The 25,527-nt window shown below is 34.8% G+C and overlaps 1 protein-coding gene across 4 annotated transcripts in view; it reads right to left on the bottom strand.

Annotated features, from left to right (window-relative positions):
• The window catches only part of GKAP1 (G kinase anchoring protein 1), a 77,450-nt gene that overhangs the window by 1,222 nt on the left and 50,701 nt on the right, over nt 1-25,527 (bottom strand). For 3 of the 4 annotated variants that reach the window (XM_032307168.1, XM_032307165.1, XM_032307166.1), the window contains exons 8-12: nt 19,863-20,012; nt 9,545-9,646; nt 5,862-5,925; nt 2,431-2,501; nt 1,463-1,540 (exon numbers count right to left, since the gene is read on the bottom strand). In XM_032307168.1, the coding sequence (XP_032163059.1) occupies nt 1,463-1,540; nt 2,431-2,501; nt 5,862-5,925; nt 9,545-9,646; nt 19,863-20,012 (465 nt within the window). The remainder of the gene's footprint in view (nt 1-1,462; nt 1,541-2,430; nt 2,502-5,861; nt 5,926-9,544; nt 9,647-19,862; nt 20,013-25,527) is intronic. The other variant, XM_032307169.1, reaches the window with a different exon arrangement.

The raw sequence follows: 25,527 nt of genomic DNA, 5'->3' as shown, positions 1-25,527 counted from the left end.
TTAGTTGATCAAGAGAATCACCTTAATGGTAGTATTTTTCAAATTCTGATGTCTAGATTTTGTCCCAGATCTATTTATTTATAATTACCAGAATTGAGCTGAACAATCTGTAATTCAAAAAGTTCCCAAGTGATTCTTGGTCACTTTCGTGGTCAGCCAAGTCTGGGAACTAGTACTTGTCTGTGGAAGTGCATTTCTTAAAGTGGTTGGTGGTTCTGTCAGGGGCACATGAATCCAGACCCACTTACTAGTGTGGGCAGCTACTCTTTGTTTCTTTCATCTTTGTTCTGCTTATAACTTCCCTCTTGGTGGTCACAAACAATTCTACACCAACATTTTTTATTAAAAAAAAATCAAGTGTAAGAATGGCCTTATTCATTCCTCACCACATTAAAGTTTTGCGCAGGTTCATTCAGAGGGAGAAAAAAAAAGCAGAAGAGTGTATATGGGATCTAAGATGTGTAATACAATGTATTGAAAACAAAATTTATTTCCCGTAGCAGGAAAACACAAATATATTTACTAAAAACTCTTCTACGAAGTAGATATCCACTATGCAAAGGACCAGTGTTACACAGTTTAAAACTCATGCCTTGTTTTTCAACAAGATTAAAAACAAAAACAAAACAGAACAAAAAACCCTGCATGAAATTCACAAGGATCCTTTTTGAAGTCTCCCAAGCGAAGAGAATTCTCCTTCCTAGACTGGTAAAAGGTCAAACCTCAGACTGTTCAAACTTCTATGTTCTCCAGGCCAACAGTGGTAGCTTTCAAACCTTTTTGATTATGACTCCCCACATTAATTAACACATTTTTATATCATGACTTAGACACACATACATACATACAAATATATGTGTGTGTGTGTATACACACATATACATATACTGAAAAAAATGACTGATTTTTTTTTTTTTACTGCTTTGTCCAGAAAAAAATGCTGAATGCCAGCTTGTAAATGCAGAAGAAATAATAGAATTAGAAAAAGTTTCTGTTTTGCAACCACCAAAATAATGACTGATACAAATAGCATCAATGGATGCTAAAACCACTGGGTAAAAAGAAAAGGATATTCACACAAACTCAAAGTATCACTTCATATATTTATTAATTATAAAGGAGAAAAGATATCTTTACAATGGAGATATCAACTGCTGTACCCACGTGATCAAATTTATATAGTAGGACAAATGTCATTTATGTACCTTCCCTCACTACGATTCACTGACACATATACCACATCATACCAAGGATTTTACTTTAGTTATTGCTGTATTTACCAATATTTAGAAAAACTCTAACATTTTCTAAAGTGTAAATTATATGACCAATAATAACAAAATTATTAATATGTTTGGCAAACAGATTTTGGACTGAATAAAACAGTGCTTTATTCTCACACAGTATCTATTCTAAAGGTACTACTTGTGATGAGAACACTTTCAAAATTATAAAAGCATACCTGGTATTTGGCTAGTTCTGCTTGTAATACTTTCACTTTAGATCTTTCTTGTTCTAATGCAGCATGAAGTGAAGTCACCTAAAAACCAAATATTCAATTTAAAAGACTTTGTCTCTTTAGGCAAATACTCTTAATTCTTAACATTTACTCACAATGGTGAATTTGACTCAGAGAACCACCTCCCACCCACCAAGCACACACACAATTTCAGTTAAGCATTTTACTCATTTATATATAAAAGACAGATATGAGAAACTCACTATTTTTTTAATTTATTTATTTTTTTCAGTGTAACAGTATTCACTGTTTTTGCACCACACCCAGTGCTCCATGCAATACGTGCCCTCCATAATACCCACCACCTGGTTCCCCGAACCTCCCACCCCCCGCCCCTTCAAAACCCTCAGATTGTTTTTCAGAGTCCATAGTCTCTCATGGTTCACCTCCCCTTCCAATTTCCCCCAACTCCCTTCTCCTCTCCATCTCCCCATGTCCTCCATGTTATTTGTTATGCTCCACAAATAAGTGAAACCATATGATAACTGACTCTCTCTGCTTGACTTATTTCACTCAGCATAATCTCTTCCAGTCCTGTCCATGTTGCTACAAAAGTTGGGTATTCATCAAACTCGCTATTCTAAGAGAAAATGCAGAGTAAGGATGGGAAGGGAAGAAAGTCACATCCATGAATAGGGTAAGTTCTATTTGCCCTTTTTATTTCTATATTAGTCAGCCTCAACTAATATACAACCTTATCTTCCCTTAGGCTTTAGGACATTCCTACCTCCCTCAGCACAGTAAAGAGAACCTTAATTCATTTGCTATTACATGATAATAAAAAGTATAATTTGTTTTGCTTTATCACACTGCTGATGGGCTATATTTTTGTTTAATCGAGTTTCATAATTTTGGACTAAAGAGAAATAGCTTAAGAAAACCAGTCCTGTATATTTCAGAGTTTTTCTTACCTGTATAGTTAGCTCGTTCTTGATACTTTGTGATTCATCAACTTGCAGAAGTATTTCTGCTTTATCTTTCACTGACAAGAAAGGAAAAACAGCAGTATTATCTTTTCAATCACTCAAATATTTGAACAATACTTTAGTGAACCAAGACAGCAGTGCAGTTGGGTGAAGACTAACTGTCCTTATACAGAATGGATGTATTTCTTAATTCTATATAGCTCTTATTTTTTTCCACTGGTAAATTCTTTTTTTTTTTTTTTTAAAGATTTTATTTATTCATTTGACACAGAGAGATCACAAGTAGGCAGAGAGGCAGGCAGAGAGAGAGAGAGGAGGAAGCAGGCTCCCCGCGGAGCAGAGAACCCGATGCGGGACTCGATCCCAGGACCCTGAGATCATGACCTGAGCCGAAGGCAGCGGCTTAACCCACTGAGCCACCCAGGCGCCCCACCACTGGTAAATTCTGATCATCATTATTACTACAGCAGTTTTTCTTGAAAATTTTACATTTTTTGTGGTGTTAAAATATTAATTGTATAGATATCTTGAAAGATAAATTTTTTCCAGCTATTCTAAAGAGGACAAGGACATAACCAATTTCCCATAGGGATGAAGCAAATATCTTGACTTATCTTAAAACAAGATTTTAAAAACAAGGTAGGATGTTTTTGTTTCGTTTTGTTAAGTTGTCAGGGTGAGCAGTACTGTAAGGCGCACAAAAAATGATTTTTAACTGACTGTTCATACCAATAAAGCACTGTGTCAAGTAAACGTAGCTCATATGATATAACTGATTACATACACCCATGGCCCTTTGTCTAGAGATTTTCCGTCTTTGGGGAAGCAAGAGATCTATCTACATTTCAACCCCTAGGTTTCCTAGGTTTCAAAGATCTCTACATGGCTATCAACTTCTTTAATCCATGGTAATAGTTATAATGTATGAAAAAGTAACTCCTCAATTTTGAAAAAACTAGGAGAGACTGAAGAGGTAAAACTATAATTAGTGAAGGAGGAAAAGATCAAATATATGAGTACTGTTATCACCACAGCTCTACCAATATAACACTGTAATTCAAATTTATCTGTCATAGTTTAATGCAGTAAGGTGAGACAGTGCATCAAGAATCAAATCAGTCTCTCAAGATTCAACTTGCTAACTTTTACATCCCCTCTCCCCAGAATTAGGCATACTCACTGAGAACAAGTGATTTTTAATAATTATGTAACATTTCAATTATAGTCAATTTTCTAGTAACACGCTTGTTTTGAAAACACAAATGTTTCATTGAGATTGCTGTATTATGGAAAAACCTGAACAGAACATGAATTTTGCATTTGCTTGAGCATAATTTCACAAATACAGAAAACAGCACCCATGCACACACCTCAAATATCGACCAGCTATCTCTGTCCACTGTTACTAAACCACACCAACTTTCCACTCTTCCATTGCTTCACAGTAACACACAATCTGTGGACCCTCTGAGGCCTATTTCCACAAGCAAACTAAAGGCAGCCTTTCAGGTAAAGTGCCATATTTATTATAGTATTTGTGTTTAATCACTTTAACATGTATAAAACTGTGTTACTGTTTTTATTAGGTTCCCAACTTTTTTTTAAATGTGTCTCTGATGACTTTTCTTTTCCTTTGAGTGTTGCACCCTCCTAACCCCTTTCCCCATAAACTGTGTGGTTTTAACTGTGTGCTTTTGCAGAGATGGGTGATGTATGTGTTGCGTTATAAGGGAGCTGACTGTATTCACATTCACGTTATCAATGCTAGCATATGTGTACTCTAATGTACTGTATTTTTCACGTAATGGTTCTACAGAAAATTCTTCCACTTGGATTGTTTTTAATTTAAATTCAATTAGCCAACATGTAGTACATCATTAGTTTTTGATGTAGTGTTCAATGACCCATTTGTTGTGTGTAACACCCAGTGATCATCACACCACATGTCCTCCTTAATGCCCATCACTGATCTATTTGTATATATATTTTTTAAGTAATCTCTACACCCAACATGGGAACTCATGACCCCAAAATCAAGAGTTGCATGCTTTACCAACTGAGCCAGCCTGGCATCACTATTTGGATATTTTTAATAGTATACAGTATGGACAACACTGATGTTATTTACTGGTAGCCATTTTAATGTATATTTGACAGAAAGCTTTTATCAGTTAACTTCCTAACATTTCACAAATGTTTCCCTAAATAGGAATATTACTTTGTTTTTACATATTTAAAAAATCATGCATCCAATGTCCAATGAACCCCTAATTTCTTCAATTAGAAATAGAGCTTGTAAACAATTTTTTTCATAATTTTGTTCATTAAATGATCCACATGGAAATCTGAAACATGCACAGATCTAAATTAATCTCAGAATGTTGATATCTAATTGTCCAAATAATACCTTTCCCCATTATTCTTTAACTTCTATTTTATCATAGTTAAGCTATATGTTAGATTATAAAAAAATAGTAAAGTTATTAAACAGTAAGTTTGAATCTATTTTTTTCAGCTGAACATGATTCTTGGTTTTTACTCATATGTTTTGATAACCGTTTTTTAATATGGTTAAAATTTTTATGAACAATTCCACTCCAGTATCTTCAATTTTTGGTATCTTGTTTATTCTGATTCAAGATGAGTTTCACAATTTCTTGAACACTATACAGTACTCACAAGAGATCTATCTGGGATATCACTGATACTTATTAACAGGGGCTTCATACAACATATACTTTACTAAATGTGATTATCTCTAATCATTTTTTATTGATTTCCTCGACTTCCTGCTGGTGAAATATTGCCAAAGTTTAGAGTGTCTGCAAAAGTATAGTTGGGAAGGGGCACCTGGGTGGCTTAGCTCGGTTAAGTGTCCAACTCTTGGTTTTGGCTCAGGTCATGATCTCAGGGTTGTGAGACTGAGCCCTATATTAGGCTTTGTGCTCAGCACAGAATCTGCTTGTCCCTCTCCCTCTGCTCTTCCCCCTGCTCATGTGCACACACACATACACACTCTCTCTCCCACTCTATAATAAATAAATGAATTTTTTTTAAAAGACTGGGAGGAAGGGAAGAAGGAAAATTTAAAATGATAGGCATTCTCCCTCTAATAATTAAGAAGAGAATCTTAAGCAAGGTCTATTCTTGTTTTCCTGCTGAATGTAGTCCAATACTTTATAAGAATTGAAATTTCAAGCTTTCTCTTACCTGACTAGTTGGAAACTTGTGTTATACTAAGGTGCTGTAACACTAAGGTGCTGTAAGACCAAGTTGTAATAGTAAAATTATCAGCAACAATTCAATCTGAATCCCTCTAGGAAATATTTTTTTATTGAGTTAATTATATATCTTGAAAAATCATCTTCAAATTTTTTAAGGTTACTTTTAATTCCAAAAACAGACAAATCACTTACTTTCACCTTCCTGAAGCATTTTCAATAACTGTGCATTTCTTGCTTTTACTTCTTTATACTTTGCCTAATAGTCAAAGAAAAAAGATTAAATTTTTTAAAGTAAATGGTGTAATTAATGACTTACTCTGAATTTATGGAGCTATGAATTTAGGCTTGCTGAAAGACAGAAACTTCTTTTGAAGAAATAGGATGGAGGAAAATGTATTCAATACTATCTCCTTCTAAATTAATTCCATGGTATAATAATAGAAATTAATACTATAAGTGGTTGAAAAATAAAGGAAGAGATAAAACTGGAGAAAATTCAGGATAATACTAAATTTTCTTGAAGTTCTTTTTTTTCCCTTAAACAAAAACCCATAAAATATAATTAGATGAAAACAAAGAACGATGATTCATAGCTCTAAATCAAGACAGTCCAGTTCTATGTTAGAACTTTCTGCATCTGTTCTATATCTGCCATTTTCCAATATGTGGCTACTAACTACTGAGAGTGCCTAGGCACACACACGCAGTACTTACAGAACTGTACAGCACAGTACTATGTCTCCTCACGTAAGGCTTTATTAATCTCTCATTATTTCATTAACTATACGTTGTTAAAGTAACTTTTCGCTGATATGAATTAATAATTTACTGGAATATCTTTCAATTTCTTAATCCAAATGATTTAGCTTCTTCTCATACATAGATGACATAACTATACGCTTACAAACAAGAGGAAATACCTTCTCACATTAACATCTTTTTTCCAAGGAATTTTCCCCCTACAATATCCTCATTCAACATATCTTAAACAGATTTATTTATAAATATTTAATATATTAATACATTGGAGAAAACAATACATTAACTACATTGTGGAAAAACAAAAGATCAGAGAAAGAAAGCAGATGAGTATAAGAACTTGTCATTTCTTCTCTTAACACATATGTACATAAGTCAGAAGTTACTGATTCCAAAATCTTTCTTGTAAAATGTATTTAATGTATTTTACATCAAATGCCAGTAAAGATGGCTTTTACTAAACACTATCCAGTAAACTGCTAATAATAAACCAGTAATGACTTTCATAATGTTGCAGACAATACCCTGAACAGAAATAAACACCACAGTAAATACAAAGGGAACAGAACTTCTGAGAAGCTTAGGAATGAGCGAGGGAGGTAAGTCAGACAGACACATGAAAATATGAAGGGGAAAATATACATAGTTAACTACAAGTATATTCACTATGAAAATTTATCCACTGTGAATATGAAACTTTCTAAGAAATTCTCTAACAGGGCCTCAATCAATGTTAATATCTTGCCAAACTCTATATCCAGCTCAAGCCTTTTGTCCAAGGTACACATCAGTGTCCCCAGAGACCTCTCATAGCAGACTTCAGGTCTAAAATCAGCCCATAAAGCAAAAATTGCAAATGAGGAAAATCACCTATGAAAAATCCTAGGCTGTCCATAAAAATAGCATATATAGTTTTGTATATACAACCAGAATAGCAAATGTATCTATAAAAACAAAACATACTAATGTCATGCATTTTATAAGAACATAAATGAAATATACAAGACCCTTAATAGTATTTTTAACTTCATGAAAAAGAGAGCACTTAAATTAAATGATACATTGTGGGGGGAGGGGGGTTGGGAGAAAGGGGTGGGATTATGAACATTGGGGAGGGTATGTGCTTTGGTGAGTGCTGTGAAGTGTGTAAACCTGGTGATTCACAGACCTGTACCCTTGGGGATAAAAATATATGTTTATAAAAAATAAAAAATTAAAAAAAAATTAAATGATACATTGTGACTTTAGCTACATTCTGAACATCTATGCCTACATCTATTGCCCTTTCAAACTTGGCATATACAAAATGAGATACAGGTCCCCTCTGCCCAAACCTGTTCGAAATGTGCTCTTCCTCTCACACTCCACACCTGTTCATTGCTTTACTACAGTGTCTTCACTTCAGGCCTCATGCATATATGTATATATATCTTATATACATCTTATAAATACATCTATATACATCTTATATTTCAGCCAAATTTTTAGATAAGAATTGAAGTATATATTCATTTAGCACCAGTCCAATGGTTCTTGTTGTGGTTCTTTTTTTCTGCCTACAATTTATGAAGCTTTAGGTTTATTTATTTAATTCTATTTTCTTCATCATGATAAGAGTACTCTTTAATTCCCATCACCTATTTCTCCCCATCCCTCCCCCCACCTCCTCTCTGGTAACCATCAGTTTGTTCTCTATAGTTAAGAGTCTGTGTCTTGGTTTGTCTCTCTTTTTCTCCCCTTTTGTTTTGTTTCATTTCTCAAATTCCACATATGAGTGAGATCATACGGTGTTTGTCTTTCTCTAACTTATTTCACTTAGCGTTATATGCTCTCGATCCATCATTGTTGCAAATAGCAAGATTTCATTCTTTTTATGGCTGAATAATATTCCATCTCTCTCTCTCTCTCTCTCTCTCTCTCACACACACACACACACGCATGCTGCATCTTCATCATCTTTGTTGTGCCCAACAAAAGAAAAGGGAAATATAAATCACAAAGAAAAAGCTAAGGGAGATGGGTGGATATAGTCCAAAAAGGCTTTAGCAGGGATGATACTTAAAGGCATGTGTAGCAGAGAAAGGAAAATATCATCAGAGCTGGGACTTGATTTATCATTTTTTTCACTATTACATTGTGTGGGGCCCAGAAAAGTACTTGACACATTATAGGCACTCAATAAATAACTGTTGGGTGAATAAATATGAATCAAAAAAGAATGACAAAAAAGATGAATAAGAGATTTTTTGAAAAGCCTAAGAAGTGCATAGAAGAGTAACATGTAGGTTTTGGTTTTAAAAAATTTTATAAATAACAAGTGTTGGCGAGGATGTAGAGAAATTGGAACCTTTGTGCATTGATCATGGGAATGTGAAATGGTGCAGGTGCTATGGAAAACAGTCTGACAATTTTTCTAAAAGTTAAACACAGAAGTACTATATGATCCAGAAATCCCACTTTTAGGTATATACCCAAAAGAACTGAAAGCAGGAACTCAGATACTTGTATACTAATGTTCATGGCAGGAATTGTTCAAAATAGTGAAATGGTGGAAACAAGGCAAGTGTCCATAAACAGAACAAACAAATTGTAGCATATATATACAACGGACTATAAAAAGAATGGAATTCTGATACATGCAAAAACATGGATGAAACTTGAAAATGGTACACTAAGTGAAATAATTCAGACACACAATGACAAATACATGATTCCACTTACATGAGGTATCTAGAATAAAGCAAATTCATTGGGATTAGAGGTCACGGGGGGGCCGAAAGAAAAGGAAAATGGGGAGCTATTTAATGGTACAGAATTTGGGTTGATGAAAAAGTTCGGAAAATAAATAGTGGTGATAACTACACAACACTGTGAAGATAATTAATGCCAATGAATTATACAACTAAAAATGGTTGAAATGGCAAGTTTAATGTTATACGCATATTCACATGGTTAAAAAATCATATTGCAATTCAGATTTTATATTAGTGAGAGTTTAAAAACCTAAACTGCAGAAATATTTCTATTTATCAAATATTATATATATATTAACATATAGGAAAAACAGAAAAGTGTGATTTTATAGAATTAGTTCACAGCAGTAAATAATTACAAACCTCCCATTGAGTGATCACATTTTTCAGCTTCTGGATTTCAGCATCCTTCCTTTCAAGTTCCAACTTTAGTCTTTCAATTCTTCCATCTTTCAGAACTACTTCCTGTGGGAGAAAAACACTATTTTAGAATTAAGATAGTTCTGGGGCAGCTGGCTGGCTCAGTCAGTACAGCATGTGACTCTTGGTCTCAGGGTTTTCAGTTTGAGCCTCACTTTTGGTATAGAGATTACTTAAAAAAATAGTATCTTAAGGGAAAAAAAAAAGAAAAAGATAGTTTTTGAAATTAGTTTTTGGAATAGTTTTGGAAAACCAATTCTGGTTTACAATATTCCTCTGTGGAAAGTTTAACAGGAAAACAATTCTGATTTTCCTGATTTCAGTTCATTTTCTAGAGCAACCTTAAACTACTCACTACATTTCTACTTCTATTCAAATATATAATTGTAATTATTACAGTGAAAGCAAATAAGATATTTATGATTAATCTCAAACTACAAACATAACAGAATAATATCAAAGCTTCAAAATATTTTTTTAAAGATTTTTATTTATTCATTTGACAGAGAGAGAGAGAGATCACAAGTAGGCAGAGAAACAGGCAGAGAGAGAGGAGGAAGCAGGCTCCCTGCTGAGCAGAGAGCCCGATGCGGGGCTCGATCCCAGGACCCTGGGATCATGACCCGAGCCGAAGGTAGAGGCTTTAACCCACTGAGCCACCCAGGCGCCCCAAAAGCTTCAAAATATTTCTATACTGGAATAAACATTAAAAGTACTGTTACAAGTTGTTCTTAGTCTATCTTTAGAACCCAAAAGAATTTAAAACTTATGAGAAATAATAAATAGTAGCAAGTTTTTATAATTATAATTATAAAAAGTAAATAACAAAAAACAAACCGCAAAATTAAGAACTTTTCTCTAAATCAGCAATTAGCAGATAGAAATTAGCAACTAGAAAAACCATTCCCCCCAAGTTGCTATAAAAAAAATCCCCAAAAATATAATTCAGAAAGTTTTAGGATCTATAAAGAAATTTGTAAAATATTGAAAAGGACATGGAACAAATTATGTTTGTAGATGGGAAGACTAATTGTTACTTTGTAAATTTAATAAAATTTCAATTGAAATTCCAGTCAAAACTTCATCTGGGAGAACGCAGGATAGAAACAAAAAGTTAAAGCAATGAAGGAGAATTTGCCTACCAAATAACTGTACACCAAACAGCAAAAATAGCTACAATAGTATGGTCAGGGCACTTGAGTTGACAGAGCAGTGTGCCAGAAAACAAAGTCCAGAAAGAGATTTAAGATACAAGAATTTATTGTAATATAATTATGGTATTTTAAAGACACGAGAAAAGGCTGAATTACGGAATAAATGTAGGTTATAGGATAAGTGGCTAACAGGGAAAAAAAATCAGGTTAAATAAATCCTTGACATCTTGTACCACATACCCAGATAATTTTAAATGCAAAAAAATCATTCCAAAGTCAAATGAGAATATAAATTGGTTCTATTTATCTAATTAGTGATGTGGCAACCTTAACTTATTCTAAAGATACTCTCTGAGCACCAGCTACTAGGTATTGCATGTACTGTGGTGAAGAGAACTGAAAAGACACTTGCTCTCATGGGACTTGTCTGGGAGAGGAAGCAGATATAAACATAAATGCTGCAATTAGAAAGCGAGGTTTAAGCTATGAAGAAAAGAAGCATGAAGAAAAGTGAGCTCTCTCTGATGTAGTGACACTTAAAATGGACTTTGAGTGATGGGAAGGAACTGGCTAAGCAAAACCTGGCTAAGCAAAAAGAGATTTCCAAGTAAAAAAACAGTATGTTTAAAGGCCCCAAGGCAGGAAGGAGCCTAGAGAATTGGAAGAAAAAGAGGCCAGTATGGTTGGAGTTTAGGGAGGGGTAGATAGGGTAGGACAGAGGACTCATCTTGGAGAGTCTTGTGAAACCATGAAGGAATTTGAGCAGACTATCAGCTTTCTATTCATGCTACATTTATGTTTTTAAGGGATCACTTTGGTTGCTGTGGGAAATGCATCAGAGTTGATAAAAGAGGTGGAAAACACCTTTAATTGCTACTGCAAGCCCACGTCAGTGAAGATTATGCCGAGATCAGAAGCAGTTTAGATGGAAAGAAGTGTATCTTGCGAGAAATGATTTGAGAGCAGAATCTACAGTATTTTATTAGCAGTTGAATGTGGCAGGTGAGGATGATCACTTCAAGATTCTAGTTTAAGGGATAAGGAGGGGGTGGATCCAGATTAGAAACACATATAATATTAGGCCCAGGAATTTCACTACTAGGAATTTACCTTAAATAGATAAGTGAGGTGGGGGCGGATATCTATTTGTGTTCACTGCAGATGTATTACAAAAAACTAGGCATCAATTTAAATGGCCAGCAATAGGATATATACTAAACATATGGTAAATTTATAAAACTGAAAACTCTGAAATCACTAAAAATGATATAGAACTATAAATATATTCACATGGTCTCAATATTATGACACTATATGCAAAGAAAAAATTCTGGAAGGACATACATTAAAAATTTACTAACTCTTAGGAGATTTATTTTTGTGAGATTATGGAAATTTCACCTTATTGTTTTAAAAATTCATTTGATCAAAATTGTTTTATACTGAGTATAGAATCACTGAGTAATATAAAATATTATTCTAATTTTGAAAAAACAGAAACACATAAGTATTAAAATAAAATCTATGTGAATAAGAATATCATCTTTGAGTAGGAAAGCCCTTCTGAACATAATAGGAAAGCCCTTCTGAACATAATACCAAATGGAGGAAATTAAAAGGAAAAGCCAATATATTTAACTTGATGAATAATCTCCTTATTATTATTATTTAGTACTTACAAAGTACTAAAACAAAATCTAAAGATAAATGAAACCCTTATGGTTTGCCTCCCTCTCTGTTTTTATCTTATTTTATTTAAACTGGAAAAAACAGCCACAACCATATGAAAGGCATATAACCAATAAACATGAAATATACAGTCTCAGTAGTAAACAAAGAAATGTTACAACAAACTGGTACATTTAAAATATTTTTTTCTCGGGGCGCCTGTGTGGCTCAGTGGGTTAAGCTGCTGCCTTCAGCTCGGGTCATGATCTCAGGGTCCTGGGATCGAGTCCTGCATCAGGCTCTTGGCTCAGCAGGGAGCCTGCTTCCCTCTCCCTCTCTGCCTACTTGTGATCACTGTCAAATAAAAAATTTTAAAAAAACCAAACCTTTAAAAAAAAAAAATATTTTTTTCTCATTTTGGGGTAATGGAAAGCAATTTAGTTATTAAAAAACTCAATTACTTCATGTTGTAAGAATTATTACTCAAAATGCTTACAATCTTTAACTAAAAAGTGGTCCATTTAACAGTTTCTACATTATTAGAGGGGGGAAAAAAGTATATATCTAAAGAAAAGTAGGACCAAAACAAACTATCAATAGTTTTCTCCAAGTGAATAAATTTAAGGTCATTTTTTCCCACTGCATCTACAAACTGGGGACAGTATCTACCAACTTCATAGCTAACTGTGCAAATTAAATGAAATAACCATTTTAAGTACTTAATATAGTATCTGGCAAATATATAGTAAAACCCTCAAAGATTAATTTTTGCCATTATCATTTCTCTACTTATCAGTAGTTCCCAAAATTTCTTTAACAAAGATTACTTTCTGGGATGCCTGTGTGGCTCAGTTGGTTAAGTTTCTGTGTTCAGCTCAGGTCATGATCCCAGGATCCTGGGATTGAGTCCTGCCTGGGGCTCCTTGCTCAGTAGGGAGCCTGCTTCTCCCTCTGCCTCCTGTTCCCCCTGCTTGTGCTCTCTCTGACAAATAAATAAAATTTAAAAGAAAAAAAGAGATGACTTTCCAGGGGCGCCTGGGTGGCTAAGTTGGTTAAGCATCCAATTCTTGGTTTTGGCTCAGGTCATGATCTCAGGGTTCTGGGATTGAGCCCTGCGTCAGGGTCTGTGCGCAGTGGAGAGTCTGCTGGAGATTTTTTCTTTCCCTTTCCCTCTGTCCCTCACCACTGCTTGCACACTCTCTCTCTTAAAAATAAATAAATCTTAAAAAAATAAAGATCACTTTTTAAAAAACAAAACCATATTGTTTAAATGTGCATTCATATTTTTATTAACATATAATTTATTATTTGTTTCAGGGGTACAGGTCTGTGAATCATCAGTCCTCCACACTTCACAGCACTCACCATAGCACATACCCTCCCCAATGTCTATCACCCAGCCACCCTATACCCCGCCCCAGCAGCCCCTAGTTTGTTTCCTGAGATTGAGTCTCTTCTGGTTTGTCTCCCTCCCTGGTCCCATCCTTTTACATGTGCATTCATTGCTATTAAGTCTTATATTTCAATTAATAAATTTTAGAAATATTTTCTAAGTAGAAAATGTTATACACTAAAATGAGGATACAAGGATGTACAAGATAAAGTTCATGTCCACAAAGGATGTGTAATCTGTTAAGAATGATAATAAAAATGTACTTGTGAAATGTGCCATAAGAAAAACAAAATGCTGTGAGGTAAAAAAAGAAGGAAAGATCACATCCAGATTTTCTGTTTTTGGTGTGTGGGGTAGAGCAGTGAGAGAAAGCTTCAGGGAGACGACAAGCGACATGAATCTTGAGCAAAGCCAGGGAGGATAGAGCATTCTGTAATAGGTGTGCTTTGCTCTAGCTAGGAGAAAATCTGGGAAAGAATATGGCTGAAGTTTAATTAGGTTGAAACTATACCATAGAACAATGATTTTATACTTATATGACAGTGATCCACATTAAGGAATGTTTTAGATCATGACCCAGGATACACACGGGTCGGTGCATGAATATGTATTTAAGTGTGTATGCTGTGTATGTATACATAGACACACAGAAACAAATTTTGTAAAATACGAATAGATATCATATACTCTTGGTATTTTTCTTTTTTTCCCTATTATCTACTGTATTTTTCTACTACCTATCTATAAACCTACTAAATTGATTTCTGGATGGGTTAAATGAGGGGGAAGTCTCAGTTTGAAAAGCACAGCCTGAGGACTTTACATATCAGGGCAAGGATACTATAGTTGATTCACAAGGCACTGAAGTTTAAGGACTTGGTGTGGCATGGCAGAAGTCATGCTTTTTAAAAAGTCATTTGGTCGCAGTGTAGAAGAGAAATTACTCCTAGTGTTAGAAGGCAGGAGGCAGAAAGAGTTGTTAAAACTTACTGAAATAATACCAGTAAGAGAGAGAGAACCTAAAATAGAAACGTGCTCATGAAAATGGAAGAGAAGAGAGATTCGAGAAATATTTCATCGATTAAAAACTCCCAGACCTTCAAAAACAGAAAAGTGAAAAAGGAAGTTTAGAGTCTACATATCTGGATAAAATGACAGAACCAAAAAACAAAAATGATGTAAGTCAAGCCAAATGCTTAGTTTGGAGTAAACTATGGACATGAGTTTGGACACAGTGAGTATAGGTATCAACAGAGCAAAAGAGCAAGATACACAAAGACAATGAATAAAACAGCTCTGAAGTCCATAAGATGAGCAGTGGATGATCTACCCAATGCTGGTAAAGTTGTGGACAATGTAGTAAGCTTATAGCCTACTTCTAGAAGACAATGTTGATAAGAAGATGTTTATATCCTTTGATTCAATTACTATCTTTTTTTCCTTTTCCTTTTTCTTTTCTTTAAAAAAAAATTTTTTTTTAATTTCTTTCCAGTGGTCCAGAATTCATTGTTTATCCACCACACCCAGCACTCCATGCATACGTGCCCTCCATAATACCCACCATCATGCTCACTCAACTTCCCACCCCCTTCCCCTCCAAAACCCTCAATTACTATCTTTTAAGAATTTTTTCAAGGAGCACCTGGGTAGCTCAGTCAGTTAAGTGTCTGATGTTTGCTAGGGTCATGATCTTGGGTCATGGGACTGAGCCCCATGTCAGGCTCTACACTCAGTGGGGAGTTTGCTTGAGATTCTCTTTCCCCTGTCCCTCTGCCCCTCCCCCCCACTTATGCACACTCCCCCCATAAAATAAATAAATAAATCTTTTAAAAAATTTTATTTTAAGGAGACGTACCTAGCTGGCTCAGTGGGTAGAGCATGTAACTCTTGATCTTGGGGTTATGGGTTCAAGCTCTACACTGGGTAAAAATCACTTAAAAATATAAAATCTTTTTTTTTTTATTAAAAATATAAAATCTTAAATTGGGGATGCCTGAGTGGTTCAGTCAATTAAGTGTTCGCCTTCAGCTCAGGTTATGATCTCAAGGTCATGGGATCAAGTCCCACATCAGGCTCCTTGTTCAGTGAGGAATCTTATCCTTCTGCCCCTGCTCGTGCTCTCTCTCTCTCTCTGACAAATAAATAAATAAATCTTTAAGAAAAAAATGAACGTTTCAAGAAAATAATTCATAGAAAAATTAAACATAGGAAGATGTTCAATGAATATCAAGTGACCAATTCCATACAACCTAAATATTCAATAATAGGGCAATGAATGATCAAGTGAATTATACTGTATTGACTTGACAATATAATGCATGGTTTATAAAAGGGGCTATGAAACGAATTGCTTAGTATTATAATTATTTTCAAAATACCTATGCATGTGACATTTTCCTTTAAAATCAGCATTCAAAGATGAAACCATATGTTAAGAATGGGTGAATTAGAGTTGATTTATTTTGTACCTTTAACAATTCCTGAGTATATTAATGTATAGTAAAAGAGGATTTACAGTTGTCTGGGTGGCTCAGTAGGTTAAGCAACTGCCTTTGGCTCAGGTCATGATCCTGGAGTCCCAGGATTGAGTCCCACACTGGACTCCCTGCTCTGCAGGGAGCCTGCTTCTCCAGCTGACCTCCCTCCTCTCATGCTCTCTCTCATTCTCTCTCTCTCTCTCACAAACAAATAAATAAAATCTTAAAAAAGAAAAAGGATTTAACCATGGCAGAAAGAAGAGCTTGATTTCTTTGAAAAAGGAGTATAATGGAGAAAGGAAGGAGATAAAGAAAGAGAGAAAAATATTTTCCTAAATGGTCTCAATCTTTTCCTTTTCCCCATTACACTCAATGATACTGAGAAAATCCTAACTTTTTAATTATGAAAGATTTTGCATACACAATAGAAATATATAATGACACATGAAGGTAAAAAGAAAATAACCCAATAGGTAGATTAAGAATTTGAACATTACGGGGCACCTGGGTGGCTCAGTGGGTTAATCTAGGGTAGAATTTCTAGAACATATGGTCTTCCCATCATCTTCAACTTGAAAAGTTAATACCAGTTGCTAGATTCTGGCGGACAACAAGGGAGAGGCCAGTAAAATGGTCCAAACTTTCAGCTATAAGATGAATCAGGTCAGAGAATCTAATGTATGCCATAGTGACTATGGTTGATAACACTGCATTGAATAATTGATGTTTTAAGAGGCTAGAACTTAAACATTCTTAAAAAAAAAAAGATAAATATGTGAGATGGTAAATGTGTTTAAATAGATGGGAGGAAACATTTCACAATGTTTATGTATATCAAATCATGACACGCATTTTATTTTTTATGATGTATATTTTAAGTATCTTACAATTTTATATCTCAATTATACCTCAATAAAGCTGGAAAAAAAACTGTTGCACCTTTACACACAAAAAAATAAAAACTTAATACCAAACTGTTTTCCAAAATGGTTATACTAATTTACACTATACCAGCGGCAGTATGCTACTGTTGTTCTATACCTTTAATAATACCGAGCACTGTCAAATTCTTAACACTAGTCTTCAACTTCATTCAGTTTTTCCTAGGCACTGCAATGAAATCATCATCATAAAAACTTTGTTCTCTGCTTAAAAACCTTCAAAAATTCTTTAGTGTCTACTAACTAAACCATAAATCAGGCCTTTGATCCTCCACAATCTTTTCCAACCTAACTTGCCAAACACACTATTCTCCTCAAAGGTCCTTCTGTTTTAATTAGGTTGGCTTATACTTCACTGCCTCCATACTCACAGCATTCTAGTTTCTTCTCCCTCACCTGTGCATATTCAAATTCTACTGTTCTGTACATTCCAATTCAAAAGCCATTTTTTCCTAAGAAAGCCATCTCTGATCTCCATTCCTGTGAATTACCATGGCACTTTACCAATATATCTTTTTTGAGACACAACATTTTCTTCTACCTTGTACAAAAACAATTATATATTGAGTACTATGTACAACATACTCTGATAAAAATTTAAAATCTTAACTACTAATTAACTGCAACTCCTAACAATAGTACATGAGAGGCAAGTAATTTCTTCCCAATAGAAAAGAACTGATAAGCTACTGAAGCTGTATTTTGTGTTATTAGGTTTGATTGATTTCAAAGTCTTTGTTTTTGGTTTTGCTTTGGTTTTATTAGATCATTAACATTACTTGACTGAATTTTTATATGCCCAGATTTGTCCTACGAAGGATTTGAGACACCTATTTGCTGAAATACACAAATATAATTCTTTCTATCCAAAAATAATCTGAGATGGCTTAAAAAAATAAAAAAGATATGGACCACAAAGAGAAGAATCATAGTCGATGAAAAAAGAAGCAGCACATATCCTAACCATAAATGCTAACCTTGTTGCATGGATCATACATAAAATTTGACAGTCAAGGCAAAACTTCAAAACATTAAATTTAATTCAATGTTAGAAAGGAAAAAGTTCACAAGTACTTCTTGTACAGGCAAGGATTTCCTGCCACTAAGTTGAAAATAGATTTCCATGCAGAATTATGTTAGTGTTATTTATAAACCCATCTTACTGTTGCATTAGAATAAAAAGGGTCTGACTTCTTTTGTGTCCTATATAACACAACACAGTTGGGTGTTTAATTCGTTGAGTGACTGAATTTATCAATCTTAATGAAACAAAGAGCTCATGTCCACTGGAGAATAGGAGGATGGGAAATAGGCTTTTAGATTTTGGAACAGCCACTCTAGGAATCTGTCGAAGTCAAATTGTACAGAATTGCTGAATCATTTATATTGTACACCTGAAACTAATGTAACACTGTAGGTTTATTATAGTTCGATTTAAAGAAAAAAATAAAAAAGAAAGAAAGGTGAACCAAAGGACTGTTATGTGGAAATGAAGACCTGGCAAAAGTTGCATTGCACTGATTTTCAGAACAGAACAGTAGCACTGTCTTAAAATATGTATGTATTTCCCAGGAATTAAATCAGAATAGGGAAAGTGGGCAATACTGCGAAAGCCAGTGCTGTGCACCTACAAGGGAAGAAGAGAAAACCAAGGAGGTAAAGGGAAAGCACTACTGCTGAACACCACTGAAACTGCTCACTACAAATTTCAGGCTGAGAAGTTATTGATGGATTGGAGGTCAATACATGGTAAAGAAAACGTACAAGCTTAAGAATAAGTTAGACCCAAAAAAGAGGGGTAAATAAAACAGAAGACTAGCAGTTGTGGTAAGAAAAATAAATGCAGACTTATAGGTCTCTTTTGATGAGATCTTTTCTTTCTTTTTAGTTTTTGAGTAATGTATTTAAAATGTGAATACCATTTTTAGCTTACGGACAACAGCTTGCAACCCCTGGTCTACAGGTTAAAATTCCAACTTCTTTGTTCCCCTTAAAAAGACCTTCATAATCTAAACCCAAGCTATTTCCCTGGCCCTGTCACCCCAGCCTCACACTCTGTGCATCTCAGTGCAGAGCCTTCTATTTCCTGAATATTCAGTCTAAGGCTTGTGCAGCTCTTGACCTCTGCTCTTGCACTTCCCATAGAGCCCCTCCATTTCTCTGCTTACAGTTTATTCATCATTCAATGTCTATCCCAAATGTCAATTCTTCAGACACCTTTCACAATTCACAACTAGGAGGGAGCTAGTACCTTCTCTATTCAAAACCTCATTTGTATTGTTAATCTCTCTCTCCAGCCTTCATCATGCTGAATGATATCTCTATAGGTCTGCCTCCTCTTATCCCCACTGCTCTGAGTATCTAAGTGAAGGGCAGTCTCACCCATCTCAGTTTTCCCACTCCCCTATACTGGTGCCTAACAGTACACAGCACACACTTGATAAATATTCAATGAATGGGGTACCTCATGCTTGTTAGTAGAAGTATCTATGCATGATAATGACTAATATCCTAAAACTGTAGCATCATATCATCATAATTGAATTCTACTGTTTTAAGTTTTTTTAAAAAAGGAAAATTGCATTTTAATTTCACTATGATTTTAAGAGAATTTTCTATTTTACATGCCTGGTTGTGTTCATGAGCTGCGCAATTATCTGTTCCATTATATTCTGTAAGCTGTTCTCTTCTTTTTTCTCTAATAAGAATTTTATGAACATCATCTTCCAGTCTATTGAAGAATCCTCCATCATGTGATAAAGTCTGAGAACTCAATTCCTGTCAAAAATGAATTATGATTTACTATCATTCAACACAAAAGTATATTCATTTAATAAACCTAGTCAGCCACCAGAAGGTTGGAGAATGAAAGAAAAATGGTAACTAGGAGACAATCAACCATCTGATTCTTCTCTATCTCCAGAAGAAAAACATTAGAGACACATTCTTAAATGTCCTTTTCTTCTTATTTTTTTTTTTTTAGGTTGGGTATTGCTTGATTTAAAAAAAATTTTTTTATCCATCTACTGTATAATTTGCCCATTTAATAAGCACATTTCCATGGTTTTTAATATATCCAGAGTTGTGCAACCTTTTATCAGCCCCCAAAACAAGCCCTGAACTTTTAGCAGTCATTCTCTATTTCTTCCTAATACCTACCCCGTCAGTTTCCCCTGCACAACACTAATCTACAGTCTGTCTGTATAGATCTGCCTTTTCTGAACATCTGATATAAATGAAACCATATAATATGTGGTCTTTTGTGACTAGTTTCTTTTACTTAGTAAAATGTTTTCAAAGTTCACCTATATTACAGCATGTATCAGTACTTCAGTTCTGCAAATAATATCTCAATGATGGATACATGATATTTTACATCTCCATTCATTGGTTGATGGACATTTGGGTGTTTTCCACTTTTGGACTACTATGAATAATGCTACTATAAACATTCAAGAACAAGTTTTTGTGTGGCTATGTTTTCAGTTCTCTTGGGTATATATGTATAAGTACAACTGCTTAACATATGGTAACTCTGTGTTTAATTTTTTGAGGAATTGCCAGATAGTTTTCCAAAGTGGCTGCACCATTTTACAGTCCTATCAGTAGCATATGAAGGTTCTAATTTCTTCACATTCTCACCAACACTTGCCTTTATCTATCTTTATTGATCACAGCCATCCAAGTGAGGGTCAAGTGGTATCTCACTGTGGCTTTTAGCTGCATTTCCCTATGGCTAATGGTGCTGAGCATCTTTTCATGTGCTTATTGGATATTTTTATATCTTTTTGGAAAAATGTCTACTGAGATCCTTTGCCCACTTTTTAACTGGATTTGTTTTCTACTTTTGAGTTTTAAGAGTGCTTTATATATTCTAGATACAAGTCTCTTATCAAATATATGATTGGGAAATATTTTCTCCCACTCTGTGGGTTTTCCTTTCATGTTCCTTTTTTTTTTTTTTTAAGATTTTATCTATTTATTTGAGGGAGAGAGAGAGTGCCAGCATGAGTGGGGGAGGGAGAGAGAGAGGGAGTAGGAGAAATAGACGCCCCACTGAGCAGGAAGCCTGATGTGGACTCTGGGATCACAACCTGAGCCAAAGGCAGGCACTTAACCGACTGACCCACCCAGGTGCCCCATCCTTTCACATTCTTGGTAGTGTCCTTTGTATTACAAAATTTCTGAATGTTGACAATGTCCAATTTATGCAAGAAACTACTACTTTACTCAAAGTTCTGAAAATTTACTCTTATAATTTCTTCTAAGAGCTTTATCATTTTAGCTCTTTTAGACATTCAGGTCTATAATCCACTTTGAGTAATTTTTTTGTGTGTTTGCGGTGAACAAAGGGTCCAAACTTATTCTTCGGCATGTGGATATCCAGCATTATTTGTTGAGAAGATTATTTCTTCCCCACCAAGTTGTCTTGGCATTCTTGTACAAGATCAACTGACCATAAATTTAAGAGTTTCTTTCTGGATTCAATTCGGTTCTGTCAACCTACAGGTCTACTCTTATGCCATACCACACTACCTTGACTAATCTAGTTCTGTATTGCTCCATCTTGCACATTACATTTAAAAAATATTTTCTACATAAATTCTACATACTCATTATAAAGAGATAAGATTTTATCACAATCTACTCAATTACATTAAATTAGATATTGGACATGTTCTCAATTAAGGTAGCATTTCTTCTCCAACTTCTTATTATAGAGAGAATGAAAGGGGTGCCTGGGTGCAGTCAGTTAAGTGTCTGACTCTTGGTTTCAGCTCAGGTCATGATCTCAGAGTTGTAAGACTGAGCCCAGTGCTGGGATCTGTGCTTAGCAGAGTCTGCTTGAGATAGTCTCTCTCCCTCTCCCCCATACCCATTCTCTCTCTCAAATAAATCTTTTAAAAAAATAGAGAGACTGAAGAAAATACTCTTCTTACTCTCATTAGTTTCATATATGTCCAACAGTCTTGAACTATAACACTCAAACTTTACCCATTTTAACTGTATTTGTAAGCAAATAACCCAAAAGTTCAAATTCCTTTCCCTATATATTATCTTAGAAAGTATTTGAAAGAAACAAAAATGTGGATCACTTCTTAATAAACAAATATTAAAAATATTTGTGCAGCACATTGTATTCTACAAAGCACTCATGTAAAGCATCACTTTGACTCTCACTAACATCATAAGAGGTTGATAGTGCAAGAATTATTATTATCCTTAATTACAATTACAAGAAATATTACTTGTAATATTTATAAATATATAAATATTTATAAATATAAATATATATATATTTTATTTTTATATATTTAATATAATATATATATAAATTTATATTTATATATATAAATATATATTTAATATAATATATATAAATATATAATATATATAATATATATAATATATATTATATATAATATATATAATAAATAAATAAATAAATATATAATATATATAATAAATATATAATATTATATATATTTTTATATATTTATATATATTTAAAAATATATATATTTTATTTTATATTTATATAAATATAAATAAATATTACTTGTAATATTGTAAAATTACTTTGTAATTAAGGATTCACTAAAGTTAAATAACTTGCCCATGAGTTATTCCATTGCTAAGTGCTACACATACAACTCAAAGTCTACTGCTTCATAAAATATGGCCAGTACATTCTAGTAAGATTTCACTTTAAATAATAACTACAACAATGCTTAAAACAGTGCTAAGCTTCTACTCCTGGGTATTTACCCCAAAGATACAGATGTAGTGAAAAGAAGGGCCATCTGTACCCCCAATGTTTATAGCAGCAATGGCCATGGTCGCCAAACTGTGGAAAGAACCAAGATGCCCTTCAACGGATGAGTGGATAAGGAAGATGTGGTCCATATACGCTATGGAGTATTATGCCTCCATCAGAAAGGATGAATACCCAACTTTTGTAGCAACATGGATGGGACTGGAGGAGATTATGCTGAGTGAAATAAGTCAAGCAGAGAGAGTCAATTATCATATGGTTTCACTTATTTGTGGAGCATAACAAATAGCATGGAGGACATGGGGAGCTAGAGAGGAGAAGGGAGTTGGGGGACATTGGAAGGGGAGGTGAATCATGAGAGGCTATGGACTCTGAAAAACAATCTGAGGGGTTTGAAGGGGTGGGGGGGTGGGAGGTCGGGGTACCAGGTGGTTCTTATTATAGAGGGCACGGATTGCATGGAGCACTGGGTGTGGTGAAAAAATAATGAATACGGTTATGCTGAAAATAAATAAAAAATAAATTAAAAAAAAAAAAAACCACAGTGCTAAGCTTCTATGGAAGGAATAACAGGATGGCAACTAACTGGCCTCTGGATTTCACTTCTTTAAAGAGTGCAATTCCGGCCAGTGTCCTCTGTTACGTGATTGATACTACCATCACCAGCATGCCCATCCCAAAGGTACTCCGCCCTTGGGTATTTTTCAGCGAGGCAGAAAATTTCTTTATAGAGTAAGAACAGAATTTTTCAAAAGACAGTTTGATGAGAAACTAGGGAGAAAAGCAGCAAAAACAAATTACCCTCAATTCCCCCTAAAACACCCACCCCCCAAAAGACAAAAAAGTGGCAAATGTAAGAACACATATTCTTTAAAAAGTTGGGCCAATTCAATTTCAATATAATTCAAATACTGAACATCTATTATGTGCCAAGTAAACAGCAAAAAAGACAGTATGGTATTTGTTTAAGTATAGCCTTAACGATTACTGGAACATAATTGAGAGTTTAGACATAAGCCTGCACATCTATGGTCAGTTTTTCCCCCCCAAAGATTGTACTTATTTATTTGAGAAAGAGAGAGCATGAGCAAGGGAAAAGGACAGAGGGAGAGGGAAAAGCAGGCTCCCCATTCAACATGGGGCCTGATTGCAGGACCCTTAGTCCATGACCTGAGCCGAAGGCAGACATTTAACTGACTAAGCCACCCAGGTGCCCCTGCTCAGTTTACTTTTTACAAATGAATAAAGTACTTCATTAAGGAAACAAGAGTGTTTTCAACAAGTTGTGCTAGGAGAACTGGATATACACATTTCAAAAAGTGAATGTGGCCTCTTTTTTCACACCATACACAAAAATTAACTCAAAAAAGAATCAAAGAAGATTCTGAGAAGATTGAGAAAGAAGCACCAGGAATCTGTCTCCTCATCTAGACAACAATTGTACTGGCAGAATCTCTGAGATGTGACTGCTTTAGAACTTTGAAATCTGTTGAAGGCTTGTGACTTTCAGGACAAGATGGGAATGGTAAACGAACGTTGATTTTGGTTAATTTTAGCTTTTAGCACAGTAGCAGCTACTCATTCCCCAAACTCAGCCACATGGCAGGCAACTATGTGAATGTTTATGGAGCAGCTTGCACAGTTTATGGGAACTAGGGTATTCAAAAAGGACCCTGTCCTCCAAACAAAGGGAAGGTGCTCTCGTTACTGACTGCGCTCTGACCACAGAAGTGCGAAGAGACAAAGAGGCAGGCAACCATTGTAATCATACCTCTTCAAATTGTAGCAAGCCTGACTCCCTCCAGCTGAACTGACTTCTACTGGATTTAAAGCATTAGTGCCCTTTTTTCCTACCTTCATTTTTTACATTTTCACTTTAGGGACCCAGACATTAAAAACTAGGTCATCGTGGGGTGCCTGGGTAGTTCAGTCGTTGAGTGTCTGTCTTGGGCCCAGGTCATGATCCCAGGGTTCTGGGATCGAGCTCTGCATCAGGCTCTCTGCTTGGTGGGAAGCCTGCGTCTCCCTCTCCCACTTGGCTCTGCTTTGTGTTTCCTCTCTCACTGTCAAATAAATAAATAAAATCTTTTAAAAAACAAAAACTAGGTCACCTGAAAACAAATGCCTGTAAGGGGATAATTAGAAAGTAACTGTGCATGTCCATGGAAAAGGGCTCAGAAAAGACCTAAGAAATTAAGTATACACCTTATGTTCATACTTGGAACACAGACCACCTATAACAATCATAAAAACAAAAATTAAAAAACACCACTCCCTGACGAAGGAGGAGACTTTGATCTCCAGAGTTTCCACATTATTAGGTTAAAATATCTAGCATTTGACAAAAAAAAATCACAATGTATTCAAAGAAATAGAGAAGTATGGCCCATTGAGAGGCATAAAATAAATCAACAGAAACTGTCCCTGAAAAAGACTTCTGCAGTTATGTGAGACAAAGGCTTTAAAAACAACTGTCATAAAGATGCTCAAAGGACAAAAGGAAGTTGTGGAGAAAAA

This window comes from Mustela erminea, chromosome 12 (genome assembly GCF_009829155.1).
Source record: "Mustela erminea isolate mMusErm1 chromosome 12, mMusErm1.Pri, whole genome shotgun sequence".
Classification (NCBI taxonomy): Eukaryota; Metazoa; Chordata; class Mammalia; order Carnivora; family Mustelidae; genus Mustela; species Mustela erminea.
Note: the sequence above shows the minus strand (reverse complement) of the source record. Positions and strands in the feature narration are given on the sequence as shown.